General features: G+C 31.5%; 1 protein-coding gene across 6 annotated transcripts in view; it reads right to left on the reverse strand.

Moving 5' to 3' along the window:
* Positions 1-3509: 3509 nt before the first annotated feature.
* The window catches only part of LOC139513812 (putative sodium-coupled neutral amino acid transporter 11), a 60283-nt gene continuing 44123 nt past the window's right edge, over positions 3510-19669 (reverse strand). For all 6 annotated transcript variants that reach the window (XM_071302632.1, XM_071302631.1, XM_071302635.1 and 3 more), the window contains 9 exons: positions 17700-17775; positions 16264-16329; positions 15330-15439; positions 14537-14613; positions 12492-12562; positions 10814-10975; positions 10144-10256; positions 5313-5450; positions 3510-4733 (listed from right to left, as the gene is read on the reverse strand). In XM_071302632.1, coding sequence (XP_071158733.1) covers positions 4470-4733; positions 5313-5450; positions 10144-10256; positions 10814-10975; positions 12492-12562; positions 14537-14613; positions 15330-15439; positions 16264-16329; positions 17700-17775 — 1077 coding nt within the window. In that variant the 3' untranslated portion in view covers positions 3510-4469. The remainder of the gene's footprint in view (positions 4734-5312; positions 5451-10143; positions 10257-10813; positions 10976-12491; positions 12563-14536; positions 14614-15329; positions 15440-16263; positions 16330-17699; positions 17776-19669) is intronic.

The raw sequence follows: 19669 nt of genomic DNA on the forward strand, positions 1-19669 counted from the left end.
TGATTATTATTTGGACTAGTATTGTGTAAGTAATTGTTAATTGTTCGATGCCATTCCTTCTAGTTGTATGAATTTCAAGATTATATATACGTCATCAAAATACTTCACTGTTTAAGGAGCCCTGTGTTGTTGTTAATGGAAGATGTTCGTTGCTATTTTGCGGTTTATATGTAACTAATATACTAATTACATTTATTTACATTATTTTTTATGCATTCTCTGCGCTAAGTGTTTTTGCGTTAGTGTTGTCTTTTTAGTATTATTTTATAACATTGTCATATAAGTGGGAGGTTTGGCTAGCAATACAATCAGGTTCGACCCACCATTTTTCTTAGAATGTCCTGTACCAATGCTGGAATATGGCAGTTGTTATCAAATAGTCCGTTTCTATGTGTGTTGCCGTTTGTTCTTTATGCACTTCGATGTTTTTGTTGCTCGGTTTTAGTTTGTTACCCGGATTTTTTTCCAACCGAGTTATTACTTTTAAACAGCTTCATACTACTATTACCTCTATTTATATCGCTATGTTATAATTTATTTGAAGGAATATCGTTTTAATTCAACATAAACTTTTGCAAAATACCCCGTTTATATATCTCAGAGTGCGATTCCAACTCCCACATGCAAGGTTTACCTTATATGAATTAGGCTATTATGTAAACGCCCTATTTGGTAAAAGAGCTTGTAAAGTTTCAGCTTATTGTGTATACGTATTAATTATGTTTATGTTTGAGCTTACTGGTGAAGATTAATTCAGAGAAGCTAAAATAATCTATGTACTAAATGCTTAGTAGTAAACCTTTGTGCATATAAAAAGAAGATGTGATATGATTGCCAATGATACAACTCCCCACAAGACACCGAATGACACAGAAATTAACTATAGGTCATATTATACATGTTCACTGTATAAATAACAAAAAACACTTGCTTATGAAAGTTTATAAATACATGATTTTTTTTAGCTTTTTGCACTTAAGATTATAACTCCACGAGACACAGCTGACTTATAACTGTATTAATTCTTCTTTTTATGTCAAACGTTTTAAAATTAAGTATCAAGGCCATGATCTTATCCAATGTAAAATATATTTTGGCAGAAGACTTTGTTGTCTGCACATAAACCGTTCAGGATCATCATGACATTACTTCATAGCAAAAACAAAATCAAGAAAATGATATTTAATAGATCTACTTTCCTTTAGGTACTATCCTTTATCATATAAAATATGCCGCGCTACCCTATGTGTTGACCTTTAAAAAAAAGCAGTGCATGTTATCGATTCTAGGATACAAAAACAAAAAGTAGATAGCATTAACGTTCAACTTCACGTTCATCCCGTAAAGTTGATATCCTCTCATTTAATAATTCCAAGTATTGGGGTTGTTTTGAACTTGATATAAGGAATACCACAGATACAGCTAAGTAAGCTCTTAAATATAATCGTTTACAAAATTTAAATTCGACAAATTAGACTTACCTGGAAAAAAAACTATTTCAATTGAATTTGTTTTCTGTAGCAATAATTATAACCGGATAAGAAATTTTATATTTTCTAAAATAAAATATATTCAAGATTTTTTATGGTTGTGCATAATCACACCATAGTATTAATTAGCAGGGATCTTCTCCTTACATAAAAACTAGAAATATTTATCAAGACGACCGACTGATATCGCCCATGCAAAAGTTTTAAGGTCGCCATCACGAATTCCTATTGCAGTCTTAGACATTAACATGCCAATATTGTTGCATAATCTGTAATTTTACCAATTGTGTCCTATTCCCGATTGCGATATTTTATTTGACTGAGTGTGGGCTCGCTTGACAGATGATGTATGTATAGCAACAGAGACGCAAAGGATATCAAAAAGACATTTAAACTCATCAGTCTGTAATAAGACAGACAAACAAAAACACAAATTAGAAAGTTATAGACTGCGAGCAACACGAACCCACCAAAAACTGTGATTCAAGAAATGCTTACTGGGTCGGGACCGCTTCTGCTGGACCATTATTCTAAGAAGATATTATCAGCTCAGTGGTAAATATTTCGATACTGACATGATCATGATGATGTATAACAAACCTGAGATCCCCCTCAATGTTTGGTTGATGCGTGTTGTACAGTCTTGAGTTATCGGTGTTGTGTTTTTATTACTTTTGTTTTCGTCGTTAAATGTTTTTAGTCTTGACATTGTCAGTTTGTTTTCGTCGTTAAATGTTTTTAGTCTTGACATTGTCAGTTTGTTTTCGTCGTTAAATGTATTTAGTCTTGACATTGTCAGTTTGTTTTCGTCGTTAAATGTTTTTAGACTTGACATTGTCAGTTTGTTTTCGTCGTTAAATGTTTTTAGACTTGACATTGTCAGTTTGTTTTCGTCGTTAAATGTATTTAGTCTTGACATTGTCAGTTTGTTTTCGTCGTTAAATGTTTTTAGACTTGACATTGTCAGTTTGTTTTCGTCGTTAAATGTTTTTAGTCTTGACATTGTCAGTTTGTTTTCGTCGTTAAATGTTTTTAGTCTTGACATTGTCAGTTTGTTTTCGTCGTTAAATGTTTTTAGTCTTGACATTGTCAGTTTGTTTTCAATATTTGTATTTGAATTTCCCTTTTGTATCTTTCGCCTCTTTTTTTAGATTATCTGATTATAATTTTAAATTATCAAGAAACTAAGGTTTCAACTCTCTCGGTCAAAGATGACCTTAAATGTATGTGTCTATTATTTTGTAAAATTTGATTGTTCCAGAGGAAGATTCATTCGAAATATGGCATTTAAAAGGATTGTTTACATGTTGTACCCTGTTGACCCTCTCTATCTCGCTCTTGTTTTGATTCTTTTAGTTGTTGTTTGTTACTTTGATTTGTTTTGTTAAGCAGTTGTTGAGACTTGTATATCGATAAAATTATATTTCTTAAATTCATGCTTGGTCCTTTTAAAAACTTGAATTATCTAAAATATCCTATCTGTTTTTGAACACTAAATGACGAATTTTAGATTTTTTGTGTTTTTATTTGCCTTTAAGTTACTCCTTTACCTGCAAACACCGCTACTATCATTTTATGCATTTCAAACTAATTCCTCAGTTATATTAGAGATATTCTAAGTGTAGAAGAAATGAATTCGAAATATTTTAGAACATAAAGATATTCCATTCCGAAAATTAATCGACCAAGCTACTTAAAAGATCCCAAAAGAAGCTAAGAACATTTAAACTAAGGAATAAACAAGAAGCCACATAAGTCAAACCGAGGTCCAAGGAATATAACAAAAGGTAATCTGCCTTTGTCGTGAAGACTTCACAAAATTCCTATGATACGGATTAAGACATTTATTTCTAGAATAATCTTAGAAAGAATATAGTCCAAACATTGTAAAGAATCCTGAGTAGATGTTCAAAGAGGAGATGTGTAATGTGATAGCAACAAAAGTAAGTATTCACAATTAAAAGTGTCAATAAATTTGGACACATCAATTTACTCACAAAATACAAGATAAAACAAACATCCCTTGAACAATTTTTATTAACGTTTCAGCAACATATGCATAATAACAAGAAAAAAGTGTACAATATTTGAACACCAATTATACAACAAAATAACCAATAATAAAAGTAATACATTACATTTACTTTACTTTTGATCACTTGTATCATATTCTAGGTACGTTTTTATGAAGACATTTTTTTGTAGCACACAATGATGTTTCACTTCTTGTCTGGGTCACATTGGTCAATTGTGGGGAGTATCTTAGTTGATTTATTTGTTTTCTCACCGTTGACCTTCTTTTTGCCAATATCTCCGTTTTTATCTTTCTATTTATGATTGTTAATCAGTCTCTCAATCTATTCCTATATTTCAATTGCAGTAGTCTTCTTAGCTTTTCAATTGCAGATATTTTTCTATTTTGAATTACAGATGTTCAGAGGTATGAAATGTTTCTTTGATTTATTTCATTGAATATTATTAACCTACATTAAATTAATAAATTTCACAATCACCCACAATTTAAACATATTGTGATATAAATACTATAAAAATACTATTAATCACTAGTGATAAAAATGTATTGCGGCATACCAATAAAGAGAAACAAATAATAATTTACTTGCGCACACCATATTTATTATATTATTACAGATTATTTGGTAGTTCCTTACATCTTATTATGTATACAAAAAAAACCACCAGAATGACAGAAAATATGGAATAATTCTCACATTGAATACATTATTTAATAACCGATGAAATATAATGCCATTATAAAAACCAAATAAACATTAAATAGATCACAATAAAACATAAAGATGTCTTCTCTTTTTTTTTATCTTGTTTTAATGATAGTTTTCATCCATATGATTTCAATTTTCCTTGAAAATATTCCACATACATGTCTTATTTTAAACCTTTGTAGTAGTACTTGCCTTGTGGACAATACATGTACAGGTGTAGCAAAGTTACATGATATTATAATGTCGTATTTGATGCTAGCATGCTTCCATTTATACGAGAAGGCGTCAAACAATAAAACATTTCTTTACCATGACTACATTCAATACCCTTTGTCAAATTATATACTGCTACAATTATTCCAATTACGGAAGCCAAAATTCCAAACGTAGCCACTAATATTGGGAAAATGTTCTCTTTTGATAGCACTGGCTCTTGTCTTAATTTCATAACACATAATGGTGGTATAATAAATGCTAATGGACACGCAACAACTACGCCCTGAAAATAAAAATAAACATACAATAAAATAATTTTCATTTTGATTTATTTCAAATTTGTTAATAAATGATAGTCAGATGAATGCTGATGGTAAAGTAACGAATTCACCTGGCAAAACTCATTGCAAAATAGATATTGCGTAAAAACGCTTCAATTGAACTCTGTTCAATACTTGTCACATTGGCAATCATACCAAATCCATTTTTGTCAAGGTTGCCGTTATCATGCAGTTATACTTCATATTAATTTATTCTATTGCTATAGGATATTTTGTAATGACAATGTAAATGATCTTTCCCTTGATTGTTTTAAGACGTCATTTTTATAAAAACAAAGTATATTTATTATACAAGCCTCCAGATTGGCATAAATTGGTAGAGGCTGATATTTGTTCACAACTTGTTTTAGTCTAAGAAAAATTAGTGCTTTACATATCAATTAGATAACTGTCTTTTGTTGGCTACTTATGTTGTCCTCCTGTGATCTTTGTTTATTTGTGTCGTTTGTGATGCTGTCCCATTGACGTTTACCCCTACAACTCATTTCTTTCATATCCATTAGTAAACATTGTTTTCTTACGTTAAACGTCAAAACAATGCCTAGACAGTCTGTAGTCATTGCAATAAGAACTGTTGCTGCTGCTACAGAAATTGTAACTGTAAGATGACGCCACATGGGAGCTTTTTCTGTTACTGCAAAGAAGGAATTCTCGAATACCTGAAACGACAAAAATATATTTACAACAGTTGCCTACTGATTAAAAATTATCAATATGCTTTTAAGTACTATACAGACTGAAATAATCAAGAAACGAGGCAGTGAGATACAAGCAAACACACAATAATAAAACAAAACAACAACAATGTAACTTATATAATGGGTTAAAAAAAACATGACGGACAAAAAGGAAAGATATACCGAGTTAATAATTTAATGGAAAACCAATTACTTTTATCACAAACAACATACATTATCGTTGAACACTATAAACACTATCGAAAACAAACATTGTTTAACTAAAAAAACTAAACGCATAAATGTCGAACAACAAAGCATTGTTGAGAAGATAATTGTGTAAAAGAAAAACTAAACAAAATAAAATTGAGAAAGGAAATGGGGAATGTGTCAAAGCGACAACAACCCGACCATAGATCAGACAAAAGCCGAAGGCCACCAATGGGACTTCAATGTAGCGAGAAACTCCCGCACCCGGAGGCGGTCTTCAGCTTGCCCTTAAAAAATATGTATACTAGTACAGTGATAATGGACGTCATACTCAACTCCGAATTATACACAAGCTTAAGAAACTAAAATTAAAAATCATACAAGACTAACAAAGGCCAGAGGCTCCTGGCTTGGGACAGGCCCAAAATTGCGGCGGGGCTAAACATGTTTATGAGATCTCAACCCTCAACCTATACCTCTAGCCAATGTAAAAAAATAAACGCATAACAATACGCACATTAAAATTCAGTTCAAGAAAAGTCCGAGTCCGATGTTAGAAGATGTAACAAAATAAAATAAATAAAATGACAATAATACATAAATAACAACAGGCTATTAGCAGTTAACTGACATGCCATCTCCAGACCTCAATTAAACTGGTTGAAAGATTATGTCTCCATCATATGAATATCAGACACAATCCCTCCCGTTAGGGGTTTAGTATCATACTATCATAAAATATATGAGAAGAACATAACCCGTGTCATGCCAACAACTGATCTAAAAATAAATGTGTTTAGTTCCGACGCAAAGACCCTATAAGTGATTCAATATTAAAGCCAAAATATGAAATCTTTAATGACCTGACAACAGTATAGTATTAAACTATATCCCTTCTTAATAAGTCTGTTTAAAGGTTTTGTAAGCATTTGAGGTGAATTCTGACATTTTTGTGCTTTGTAAAGAATATTACCATAAAAGATTGGATGTGAAATACCTGAACGTATAAGATGTCGGCATGTTGAGTTATATTTACGAATTATTTCCTTATACCGATGATAAAATTTCGTAAATGTTTTGACTAGTGTGTGATATCGAAAACCCTGGTGTAATAATTTTTCAGTAATACATAAATTTCTCTCGTTAACATCTAAAACGTTGTTACATACACGAGCGATTCGTACAAGTTGAGATATATCAACACAATAAGATGGTGACAAGGGAACGTAACCCTCTAAAAATGGATAATTAACGAAAGGAAATCTCTTTTATCATAAATTTATTTAAAGTAAGTTCAACAGGATAAATTTCTTTAGTATACATACTGATACTGAAGTCGACATTATTGAGAGCCAATATATCATCCAAATATCTAAAAGTATTGTGGAATTTTTGTATCAAATGTTGTTTCGATGGGTCTTTGCTAATTTTAGTCATAAATTGTAACTCATAACAATAAAAAAAAACAGGTCCGCAATAAGTAGTGCACAGTTAGTCCCCATTGGAATTTCAATAACTTGACGATATATGGAATCTCCAAAGCGAACAAAAATGTTATCAAGTAAAAATTCAAGCGCATATATAGTATCAAAGCATGTCCAATTGCTACTAAAAAAAAAAGAGTTTGAACATATGTACTCGCATTCTGACTTTTTAAATACCCAGTTAATTAGGGATGTGAATTTTTTCTAAATAAGAATATGAGGCAGACTAGAAAAATCAAAACTTTGAACAGATTAAAATTCACCAGTATATGCATGCAATTTATCTGGTGACTATGTGGAACTAATCTATCCCATCGAACTAGAGATAAAGGATACTACAGATACAGTTAAGTCTGCCTCATATCTTGACTTACATCTGGAAATTGACAATGAGGGTCGGTTGAAAACAAAACTTTGCGACAAAAGAGATGATTTCAGCTTTCCAATTGTGAAGTTTCCATTTCTAAGTAGCAACATTCCAGCAGCACCTGCATACGGGGTATATATCTCCCAATTGATACGATATTCCCGTGCTTGCATTTCCTATCATGATTTTCTTGATAGAGGGTTACTGCTCACAAGGAAGCTATTAAACCAAGAGTTCCAAATGGTGAAGTTGAAATCATCCCTTCGTAAATTTTACGGACGCCATCACGAGTTGGTTGACCGTTATGGAATAACCGTTTCACAAATGATATCGGATATGTTCCTTACGTCGTAACTACAATCCCCTTCCCTTTCATGAATGTGACTTACCGAATTAGACTATTTACCGGATTTTGTAATCACATAAGCAACACGACGGGTGCCACATGTTGAGCAGGATCTGCTTACCCTTCCGGAGCACCTGAGATCACCCCTAGTTTTTGGTGGGGTTCGTGTTGTTTATTCTTTAGTTTTCTATGTTGTGTCATGTGTACTATTGTTTGTCTGTTTGTCTTTTTCATTTTTAGCCATGGCGTTGTCAGTTTATTTTAGAATTATGTGTTTGACTGTCCCTTTGGTATCGTTCGTCCCTCTTTTACCAAGTACTTCCGACGAGTTTTTGACACTCCAACAGTAATTTAATTCCACTATTTTCAAAGGCCTTATTTGAACAATTTATAATCAGGTTTTTTTAGTGTACTAAGTGTACTAGTAAGTAGAATAGACAATTTAGCAGTGGAACAATGGCTTGAGGATGAAATAAATCTATATTTGTAAGGTTTTTTGTGTAGCTTCGGAAGCCAGTACATAGTTGGGACTTTCACTGTATTTGTTCTGCTTGTAAAGAAGTACTTAAAATTTGTGTTTGTTAAAGATGTCGTTTTCTGAAAATGAAGTCAGTTGGAATGTTGGTGAATTCGAGATTTCCTTTTGCAGAACCTCAATATAATTAGTTATCAAAAGTACCCGGATTAATATTTTATACGCCAGACGCGCGTTTCGTCTACATAAGACTCATCAGTGACGCTCAGATCAAAATAGTTAAAAAGCCAAACAAATACAAAGTTGAAGAGCATTGAGGACCCAAAATTCCAAAAAGTTGTGCCAAATACAGCTAAGGTAATCTACTCCTGGGGTAAGAAAATCCTTAGTTTTTTTAAAAATTCAAAGTTTTGTAAACAGAAAATTTATAAAATGATAAAACTTACGTCTAACAATAAAGATAATATTAGCAGCTTTATCAGCCGGGACAAAAAATAATTCCTTGGCTTGTTCTTTTAGTTTATGTTTGATACGCGAAATAGGCTTTTTATGGTTGTTGTTAAGAGTAAAATGTTCTTTAAAATGTTTTATTCGAATATCAACTATCTTCATTACTGAATTAAAAAAAAGAGTCCAAAGATTTTTTGTCAGCTTTTTCCCGTTTTACCCATTTCAAACAGTAGGTACGAAGTGAGTCGTGGATGATATTACGACACTCATTCCAAATTATAATTGCCGGTGGACGATATTTAGGTCCTTAACTGAGGAATGATTGTAATTCTCGGTCGCGAACGATGTTCAGGTCTCCTGTTATGACATGAGAAATGGGGCCATAAGTGTATTCGCAATTACTGCAATTACATGAAATAGGTTTATTTTCAATGTAATTTACATCTTTACACAATTGGCTATAATAAAACACATATTTCCGGGTAGATTTCTTTTAAATATAACAAATAAGAGGGAGTTCAGTATTATCAAAATATCCAGGAATTTTGTCTTTAACAGAATAGTCGTTAAAAATACCTGCAATATTTACAAAATCAAAACCTTTATTGACATACATTATTTTAATAAAATGTTTTATATGATCTGCAGGGCGATCAATTTTGGAAAACAGTTTAGAATAACAATATGCCATTATAATTTGAACGATTTCATACTAAGGACTGCAATATGAAATTGTGTTACAATCCTCTAAAATTTTATTTAATTTATCAATAGGTAAAGAACAGAGCTTGGTTAACAGATAATGTCTGCCGTTGTTTTTTGAAATAGAAACTAGGTCCGAAATATTTGTATGGTTGGTCCGAAATTTTCTTTGATTGCGATTTTTTTTACGTCCATGAGAAGGATTTTTACGAACAGTTTTAGAAACTATATCCAAAATGTTAACAGAATCGGTTTTTGATATATTACCAATTCCCATGATATTATCATTAAGCCCGAGAGGGTAGACTGCCTGTAATTTTTTTATTCCAAATTAATTCCATTATTGTCCGTGATCGTGTCGAAAAAAACATGTCGAATAACAAACATATGAAGACATACGCTGTGTAACAGGGAACTAAACACATAAATGTTGAACAATTAAACATTATCGATGTACATTGTATAACGGAAAATAAACACAAAGTCATACATTTTGAACAACAACAACATACATTGTTTAATGGAAAACTTAACAATTGTGTGTCAAAAGTCTCTTGGAACACACTTCGTGTAACGGAAGCTAAACACAAGGATGTCGAACAACAAAGCATTCTAGTAGCCATACTTGTGTAAATACTTACATGTCTAACAACAAAACATTCTAGTGGATATGTCAGCATAATAGTTACAGCAAAACAGAGTCGAGCCACATTCATTAAATCATCTGTCTTGCAGTAGTTTTCCAAAAGATCACCTAAATCAGAACAATCAATATGCAAAATGACCTTGTACATATATTTTGATTAACATTGAACATATCTATCAGATATATATGGAGGTTGAAACAGCCAAAGGACTACAAGGGTACTTTTAAATGTTTGAACGAAAGGTTCATGTACAATTTTGTATCAGACACCAGTTGACTTTAGATTAATATCAAAAATGGAATATGTAGACCATACAAGTTTATTGAATTACAAATTTCGTAAATCGATAGGAAGAGACCAAGCAAACCAACACACAGAAACAGTTGTAATATATGTGCATACCTGCATTTTTAAATACAATTAAAACAAGCAAACATATTTATAAGTATGTTGCCGAACTAACCTAGTATATATCAATCAGATACATGTTTACCATGGACTATTTTTTATAATTTTATAATTTTAGATAGCAAATGGACAGCATAATTAATAGGGTATATTTTGTAAATAAAACAGAGTTCAAAATGCAAAAAAAACACCAGCATACTGAGCTTGCGTATCTCCTGAGAATGATAAAATAATGAGAATGCAGTAGCATAATTACCTTGGGTATATCCCGTGAATGTTACATAGCCGAGAACTCCAATCAACAGCATAATTAACAAAGAAAATAAAAAACTAAAATGTGTCACAATTTGAAATCTCTTTTCTGTTGGATTCTCAAGTGACTGGTGTATCAGAAATGTATTGTGGTGACACATATATGCTGGAAAAAACAAATTCCAATTAGTAAGCAGATAATATTCAGTATGTTTACTTCATCTATTATGCTTAACAGCCTGTAAATAAAAAGCGTTTATAGTGCAGGTATATTTCGCCATGTTGTTTGTCTTTTTTCTGTTTTTTTTGCCAATATTTTGTCAGTTTATTTTCGAGTCATGAGTGTGTATGTCTTTTTGTATCTTTTACCACGCTTTTGCAGTGTTATAATCACAAAACTTGATCTATCTAATAAGTTTTACTTTTAAGCCCCTTTTCGATTGATGAGTGTGTTTGTCTTCTTGTATCTTTTGCACGCTTTGCAGTGTTATAATCACCAAGCTTGATCTGTCCAATAAGTTTTACTTTGAAGCCCCTTTTATGAATATAACAATGATACTTCGGCACTAGTGTGTTTCCAGCCATTGATCATAAAGAAGTGTATAAAGATCATACCAAAAACATGCTTAACTAGGAACTCAACAACATGTCATCGAAAACATTTACTTTTTTCATCTAAATAAATAAAAAAAGTAAACCCAACTATTCCATTCTGTATAAATCATGATCCTAGTAATGGATAAGCGTATGTTCTAATTTATTACTATCCGTCATTAGGGGAGTTTAGAATACTAATTTAAAGAGAAGAACAAACCACTGGAACATCTATGACAGTCAATCTAAAATATGTGTTACAACTGTTAACGATTATCAGTGATATATAATTTGACGTATTGTATAGGAACTTGACTATTGTCAGTGATCTTAAGTTAAGCCTGCTGGTTAAGCACTCTACTTTTATCAAAACCAGATTGATAATTAATAGATATCTATTTGGTATTGTGTGCTGCTGTGGTGCTGTTTGATTTATTTATATATATAATGTTTTCTTTTTCCTTTTGTAAATATAATTGAAATTGTAAGGTAAGAATGTGTATAAATTGAACAAAAGCTTCAAAATCAGTACTTCTACGGGAATCATTTTACCATCTATTTCACAGAGGATGTAATTACCCCTGTAGTCTTTATTATGGTGCTCACATGGAATAGCATAGAGCTTATCATTTTCTGTTGAGTTATTCTTCATAAAATGTAAAAACAGTTCAACACAGTAATGATCAACATAAAAATACCTGTACCAAGTCATGTTTATGACAGTTGTTTTCCATTTGTTAGATTTATTTTAGCTTTTTATTTTGCCATTTAGTTAGTGACTTTCCGTTTTAAATTATCGCCGGAGTTTGGTATTTTTGTAATTTTTAATTTTTTCTACACACAGCACAAAATTGCCTTAGCAAGATTTGGCATAACATTTTTTTTTTTTTTTTTTATTGTTTGTTTTATGCCATTTCACATGGTCATTAATTTAGCTTTTCAATTGTTCGATTCCAACACCAAAGATTATTGTTAATTATGTTACGCGCGTCTGAGCTTTCAATTTACCACTGCTTATTTCTGATGATAATACCAGAGTCTGACGTATCATATTATACACATAGTTTCCTTGACGCATATTTACTTACCAAATGTCATTATTCCTATTGACTGTGCAAAATTATAATCAAAAAGAGTCCAGGCATCAGCAGTAGCTCGTCTATAATCAGAAACAATACATTAAATTAAGAAACAGTGCACCAATAAATATATATACTAACTTTGCATAGTGAGTTTATCAACCCCAGAAGGTTTATCGATTTGAAAAAATATTAAACTAAACTGCACAGAATTAACAAATATCATATTCAGTTTTGATTTATTCTTTGAATGATTTAAAACAATTTGTAAGGACAAAAGTTTCAATGCCATATATTCATACACTTAAGTTGCAGTATGATTTAGAATTTTTCAAAATATTCAAAATGAAACTTTACTCAGGAAGATGGAAGACAACATAAAATATCTTATGTTCCAAAACTAATTATCACTGTTATACATGCAAAGAAACAGAAGACATAAAAGTCCGTAACAGAAATAGATAAACAGACAAAAACCAACGAATAAACGAATTAAGATACACAAACAAACACCCACAAACACTGACTAAACAAGTGTACAATGTAGGTAGTATAGTTTCATGTCAACGGGTGTAGTTCTTTAATGGTAATCGTTCACTAATACGATATAAAATTTCTATTTTAGCTTTGTTTGTGCTATTCAATATACCGCAGCGTTAAATGTTAACCTTTCTATAGCCTTTTGATATGTCATGTGTAGTATCATTTGTCTGTTTGTCTTTTTCATTTGTAGCCATGGCGTTGTCAGTTTATTTTCGATCTATGGGTTTGACTGTTCCTCTGATATCTTTCGCCCCTCTTTTAGGTACAAAAGATATGGTTTGATCCTCAAAGTACCTTTCCGATGTGCAATAGTGTCCTGGTCAATCAAATTAAATACAGTGCTGTTGATACCCGATAAAACAAGTTTTGAAAGCGTAATATTTTCTTATGATTATCTATTATAAGAATTCTGTTAGCTTCTATCACGTAGTGTTTAAGCAATATTTTTAACCATGTCATAAAACAAGAGGTTTAGCATCCGATAATACCAGGTTCAACCCAACTTTTTTATTTTTACCACGGACGGAAAACATATCAATCTATTAGTTCAGTAATTTTCGTATCTGCCCTCCCTTAATGTGACTCAAGAAAAAATTCCAAAAAATGGGTAACAATTGTATCGAAAAGAGAAAATCGAGTGCACCTTATAATGTAAGGGCGTGTTTGAGTTGAATATTTTGTCTTGATATCGTACAAAGCAAGAATATTTCATACATCGTCTCACTTTTATATTTCAAAGCTTCAGGTTGACTTAATAACATAAAAAAATCACAGTACTAAAAGATGAAATATATGGGTCAAGTGAAATACCTATCTAATGAATCACAAAGTAGGTGTGTTCGAATAGCTATTTTTTTTACTAAAAGTACTTGACGATAGTCTGTTAAGTTGGATGATGAAAATGCATATCTTCGAAAAATTATAAGTTTTTGTGTGTAATAACTAGGGTTTAAAATCTTCAACCACTTAAAAAATCTAGCCTGCCCTTCCAGGAAATATTGAATTAGAATTTTTTTTAAATGTTTATGAATTTTCGAAAATTCCACCTGCCAACCGATCAGACAATAGTTTTAAGTTGAATCAATGCAGACACGATCATTAACTGATGCTCAATAGCTAGCTGATACATTTGTCTTTTAATATACAACTGACATATCAGGATCGTAATGGTGCTATGTGGATAAATTGATACGATTGTGAAAATGAACTGGCGTAATGGGAAGATAATTTTGACAAAGTAGAATCCTGACTGCATTTTGTCCACGAAAATATTCCGATATGAAAATCAAAAGATTATAACATTCTACAAAACCAAGCGACACTATGCCCTCCAGAAGGATACGGTTTAGTTAAAAATTGTCAAGCATTCTGTATTAGGAAGCATTCATATGTATGGTTGTATGGTTCCAATCAATACCGGACCAACTATTAATGTGTGAGTAAAACCACATGAATACTACCATAGCAATTTAACTTTCAAAAATCAACTTTATAGCAGGAAATATACTTACACATCACTAAAGTCTGGAATCCTTATACAAATACACACAATTATGAACACAATTAAAATCATTGCTACAAACGCCCACTGAAATGATAACAATAAATTATACACTTCCAATAATTTTACTTAAACAAATTTACACAACAAAGGACTTATTACAACAATTAAAAACTACAAAAGATCATACTAGCTTAAAATGTTTCAATTAATTTTTAGTTATTTCGGTTTTAGTTAGGAACCGTTGTCTTTGAATTGTACTAGCACTTGATAAGATAAGATAACAACATTAAGTTGGGTTGTTGAGGACATACTCGGCTGATTATATACAGATAAATAACACACATTGTTTTTGTTTTTCTATGTTTATTTCTGTTTTATCCTATCTGTCTTTTATCTAGTATATTTTATTTTCAAACATATACTAGTAAAGTAAAAACATAAACATGTAAATGATACCACTCTAAATGACAAAATAATTGTTTAAATATTGTAGAAAATTAAACATGTTTCCTAGAAATGCATTTCACCAATCAAACTGTTATGTATTTCACTTGATATATTATTAGATCATTAGTCCATTAACGCTATTGATATAGATATAAGAAGATGTAGTATGAGTGCCAATAAAACAACTCTCCATTCAAGTCACAATTTGTGGAGATAAACCATTATAAGTCAAAGTACGGTCTTCAACACGGAGCCTTGGCTCACATTAAACAGCAAGCTATAAAAGGCCCTCAAAATGATATATAGTTCATATTTAAGAAGAAGTGATGTCTGAAAAATTCTGTATTATTTACCTTACTGAGCTTGGCTACATCTCTGTAAAGGGATAATGGCAACGTTACAACTAAAGTAGTCAAAAATATACAAAAGTGCCGGTTGACTAGAACTGTGCCTGCGAGATAATCTGTAAATACAAATAGAGCAATACTAATTATGATGCAACTTACGCTTTAAAATGTTGTTCGTCCGTTATGGTTTTTCATTTAATCTTCACTAAGAACGCTCATACACAAACATTTAAAAGCTAGAGATGTATAAATACTGAGCAGTGCTAGGAGCCAATTAAACAAAAAATGACATGACGAAAATAGCTAAATTAAACTTTTACTGAATGAGTAGGAACCTTAGTATCAACGGATAATATTATATTAAAGATGCTATTAATATGATATGACACGATTAAAATTGATCGTAAGAATTGTTGATGTAGATTTTTTGTACATAAAACTTCCTAGAAAATGACAAGAAGAAAATCTGCAAAAAAAAGGATGCATTTTTCTAAATTATATGACAAACTCTATCAATCATCATTTGTTTAGCCATATATCATACCGTAAGTTGTCTTGTTTTCTTGAATTTAAATTTTATTTTTTTGGGGCTTTTTATAACATATTTTACGGGTTGGGTTCTACTTATAGTTGAAGATCGATGGTTACTCATTGATGCCTATATCGATATAATTTGGACTCTAATAGATAGCTGTCTCAATGGAAATCATAAAAAATCTCCTTATATTTAGATCTATATTCACCAATTACTTCCTTTAGAAAATTAAATCCGATCTATACTAACATTATTCCGTCTTAGATGATCCAATATACTCTGCCTGTCACAATAATCTAATAAGGCTATCATTTTATTTTCAGGGATATATAGAAGTTCTGATATGATATTTCTTCAATAGACGTAAACAAGATTTCTTAGTGTATACTATGTAAACATATTTACCTCCCCCTACTCGTAAAAAACATTTTGTTATGGTATCTCCTATTATAACCTGGTAACTTATCATAGCTGAAAACACAACAGGAAAAATATTACTTCCAAATTAACATGTACAAAAACAAAACGCATGCATTATTCTATAATTACTTCTATGTTTTTGTAATAGTAAACTATTGTACTTTAAGACAAATTCCCCTTTTTACGAAATGTGGAACAACTGACATGAAGTAGCAATATTAAAATGTTTAGTGTCTTTGCTGACTAACTGGATTTGATATCATTAAACGTGGCTTTTTCTATGTTAAAACATAATATAATTAGGTGTTTTGGTACTTGTAGAATCGGCAATATTTTGGTGGATTTGTTTCCTTTTGTACTGATAGACCCTACAGTATCTACCACATGACATCACACTGTCGATTATTTTCTTAAAATATCCGACACATTATGTTGGTGTGGTACACTGGTAGTCTCAACCAGCATTAGTTAACTAGCAAAACTCGGTTATTTCTTTTCCATGTGTAGTTATAGCATCAACAATCCTGAAATACTCTGTGCTAGCATTGGTTATATCATAAAAAGTAAAATCACAAAAATACTGAACTTAGAGGAAGATCAATTGGGAAAGTCCCTAATCACATGGCAAAATCAAATAACAAAACGCATCAAGTAGTAGGTTCAGTAAGACCCCTTTTTGGCCCCAAAATATAGCAGTTTAAAAAAAGTATGAAAATGTAATTTTTTAGCTATTTACTGGAAAGTAGAATGCTTCTGCTACATAAATATGGGCTGTTTTTGACAAAACAATGGACATATATCGGGTACTAGCATCATTAAGTCATGCTAAATTACTGAAATCTTCACAATTTGAGCATTTTAGTTAAATTTTAAACGGTTTCCGTCTAAAATGAAAGTGGCCGCATTCGTGTTCATTCATAATATTGAAATGTAAGTTGTATTTGATGATAATACATAACATATATAAAGGTTGAGAATGAACACGGATGCGACCACTTTCATTTTTGACAAAAAACATCTGAAAAGTGAGGTTTTTTGGCATATTTGATAGATTTTTCATATTTAAGCTTGAATCGGAGCGTTTTTAATTACTAAATCAGTTAAAATTCTTTACAGAAACTAACTGAATCAATTTAAATAGACACTTAAGTGTTTAAAAAGTGTCCAAAATCTTTCGTTCGATAAACGGTAAATTTGAGGCCAAAATCGGCCGTTACCGGACCTACTCCTTTTGAGAATGTAGATTGTAGATATAATATGTCTGACACATGGGAGATTAATCGCAAACTTTAAGACATTATTTCATCTATTCAGGTTGCAGCTCATCTACTGTTTTGTTTTTGGTGTGCTTGAAAAGTTTTATTTTTATAAATATGGTTTGAGAAACAACAAAGGAGATACACACAAGTCATTTTAGTTACCTATAAATGGATAAAGGAATTGTAAGACAGTTAACAAATAAAATCCAGGTCTCCCAAAAGCCACCAGAACAACATCCTGTAATAAAACAGTTCAAAGTTAATATTCTCCAACTAAATACTATTTCATACTTTTACCAATATAGCTTAATGCTATTGTTTTTGAGAAGATCTCGTTAACTTCACTTCAGACCATTACTATCAGAAATTGCATAAAAATCATACTTTTAATGGTCCCTTAAAATATATCATGCTGTTAGTTAAATGTCAACAACTGTGCAAGAAAAGGATTTAAAGTAACAGGAATTTAATCTTTAGAACTATCGCCAAGTACCATTTGGTTTAATCTCTTTACATAAATACCCAAAATTGATTTTGCGGAGAAGGTTCATACAAAGGTATTGCATAGATAGAACATACTCCTACGCTTTGTAATATGATATTGTTGTTAAGGGTCAGTTGTAGTTTACTGGTGTTCCAATCTCATTGATTCATTTTGGATTTACAAATTATGATTTAAACAAAACTGAAACATGTCTTCTACAATTTTACATTTACTGAATCTTAAAACAAAGTAAATTGTCTAAATCAAACAAGACACCGACATAGCAAAAAGAACAAAAGAGATGACTTCAAATCTACGTCTAGGTTAGTGACAAAACTTAAACAAATATCAATGATATAAATTCCTATCAGATTATCATAATATATTAGTAATACAGTATAATGCTAATTAATTGACATGAAAATGGCTGTAAGGCTGGAAGGCTCAATTAATGTTAGACATGTCTGTAGGTGAATGGTTAAAAGGCTCAATTAATGTTAGACATGTCTGTAGATAATGCGAATGACTGGAAGGCTCAATTAATGTTAGACATGTTTGATAATGTGAATGGCTGAAAGGCACAATTAATGTTAGACATGTTTGATAATGTGAATGGCTTGAAGGCTTAATTAATGTTAGACATGTCTGTAGATAATGTGAATGGCTGAAAGGCTCAATTAATGTTAGACATGTCTGTAGATAATGTGAATGACTGGAAGGCTCAATTAATGTTAGACATGTCTGTAGATAATGTGAATAGCTGAAAGGCTCAATTAATGTTAGACATGTCTGTAGATAATGTGAATAGCTGAAAGGCTCAATTAATGTTAGACATGTCTGTAGATAATGTGAATGACTCGAAGGCTCAATTAATGTTAGACATGTCTGTAGATAATGTGAATGGCTGAAAGGCTCAATTAATGTGAGACATGTCTGTAGATAATGTGAATGGCTGAAAGGCTCAATTAATGTGAGACATGTCTGTAGATAATGTGAATAGCTGAAAGGCTCAATTAATGTTAGACATGTCTGTAGGTGAATGGGGGGAAGGCTCAATTAATGTTAGACATGTCTGTAGATAATGTGAATGGCTGGAAGGTACAATTAATGTTAGAAATGTCTGATAATGTGAATGACTTGAAGGCTTAATTTATGTTAGACATGTCTGTTGATAATGTGAATGACTCGAAGGCTTAATTTATGTTAGACATGTCTGTTGATAATGTGAATGACTCGAAGGCTCAATTGATGTTAGACATGTTTGATAATGTGAATGGCTGGAAGGTACAATTAATGTTAGACATGTTTGATAATGTGAATGGCTGGGAGGCTCAATTAATGTTAGATATGTCTGTAGATAATGTGAATGACTGGAAGGCTCAATTAATGTTAGAAATGTCTGATAATGTGAATGACTTGAAGGCTTAATTTTTGTTAGACATGTCTGTTGATAATGTGAATGACTCGAAGGCTTAATTTATGTAAGACATGTCTGTTGATAATGTGAATGACTCGAAGGCTCAATTGATGTTAGACATGTTTGATAATGTGAATGACTCGAAGGCTTAATTTATGTAAGACATGTCTGTTGATAATGTGAATGACTCGAAGGCTTAATTTATGTAAGACATGTCTGTTGATAATGTGA

The sequence above is a fragment of the Mytilus edulis genome, chromosome 2 (genome assembly GCF_963676685.1).
Source record: "Mytilus edulis chromosome 2, xbMytEdul2.2, whole genome shotgun sequence".
NCBI lineage: Eukaryota > Metazoa > Mollusca > Bivalvia > Mytilida > Mytilidae > Mytilus > Mytilus edulis.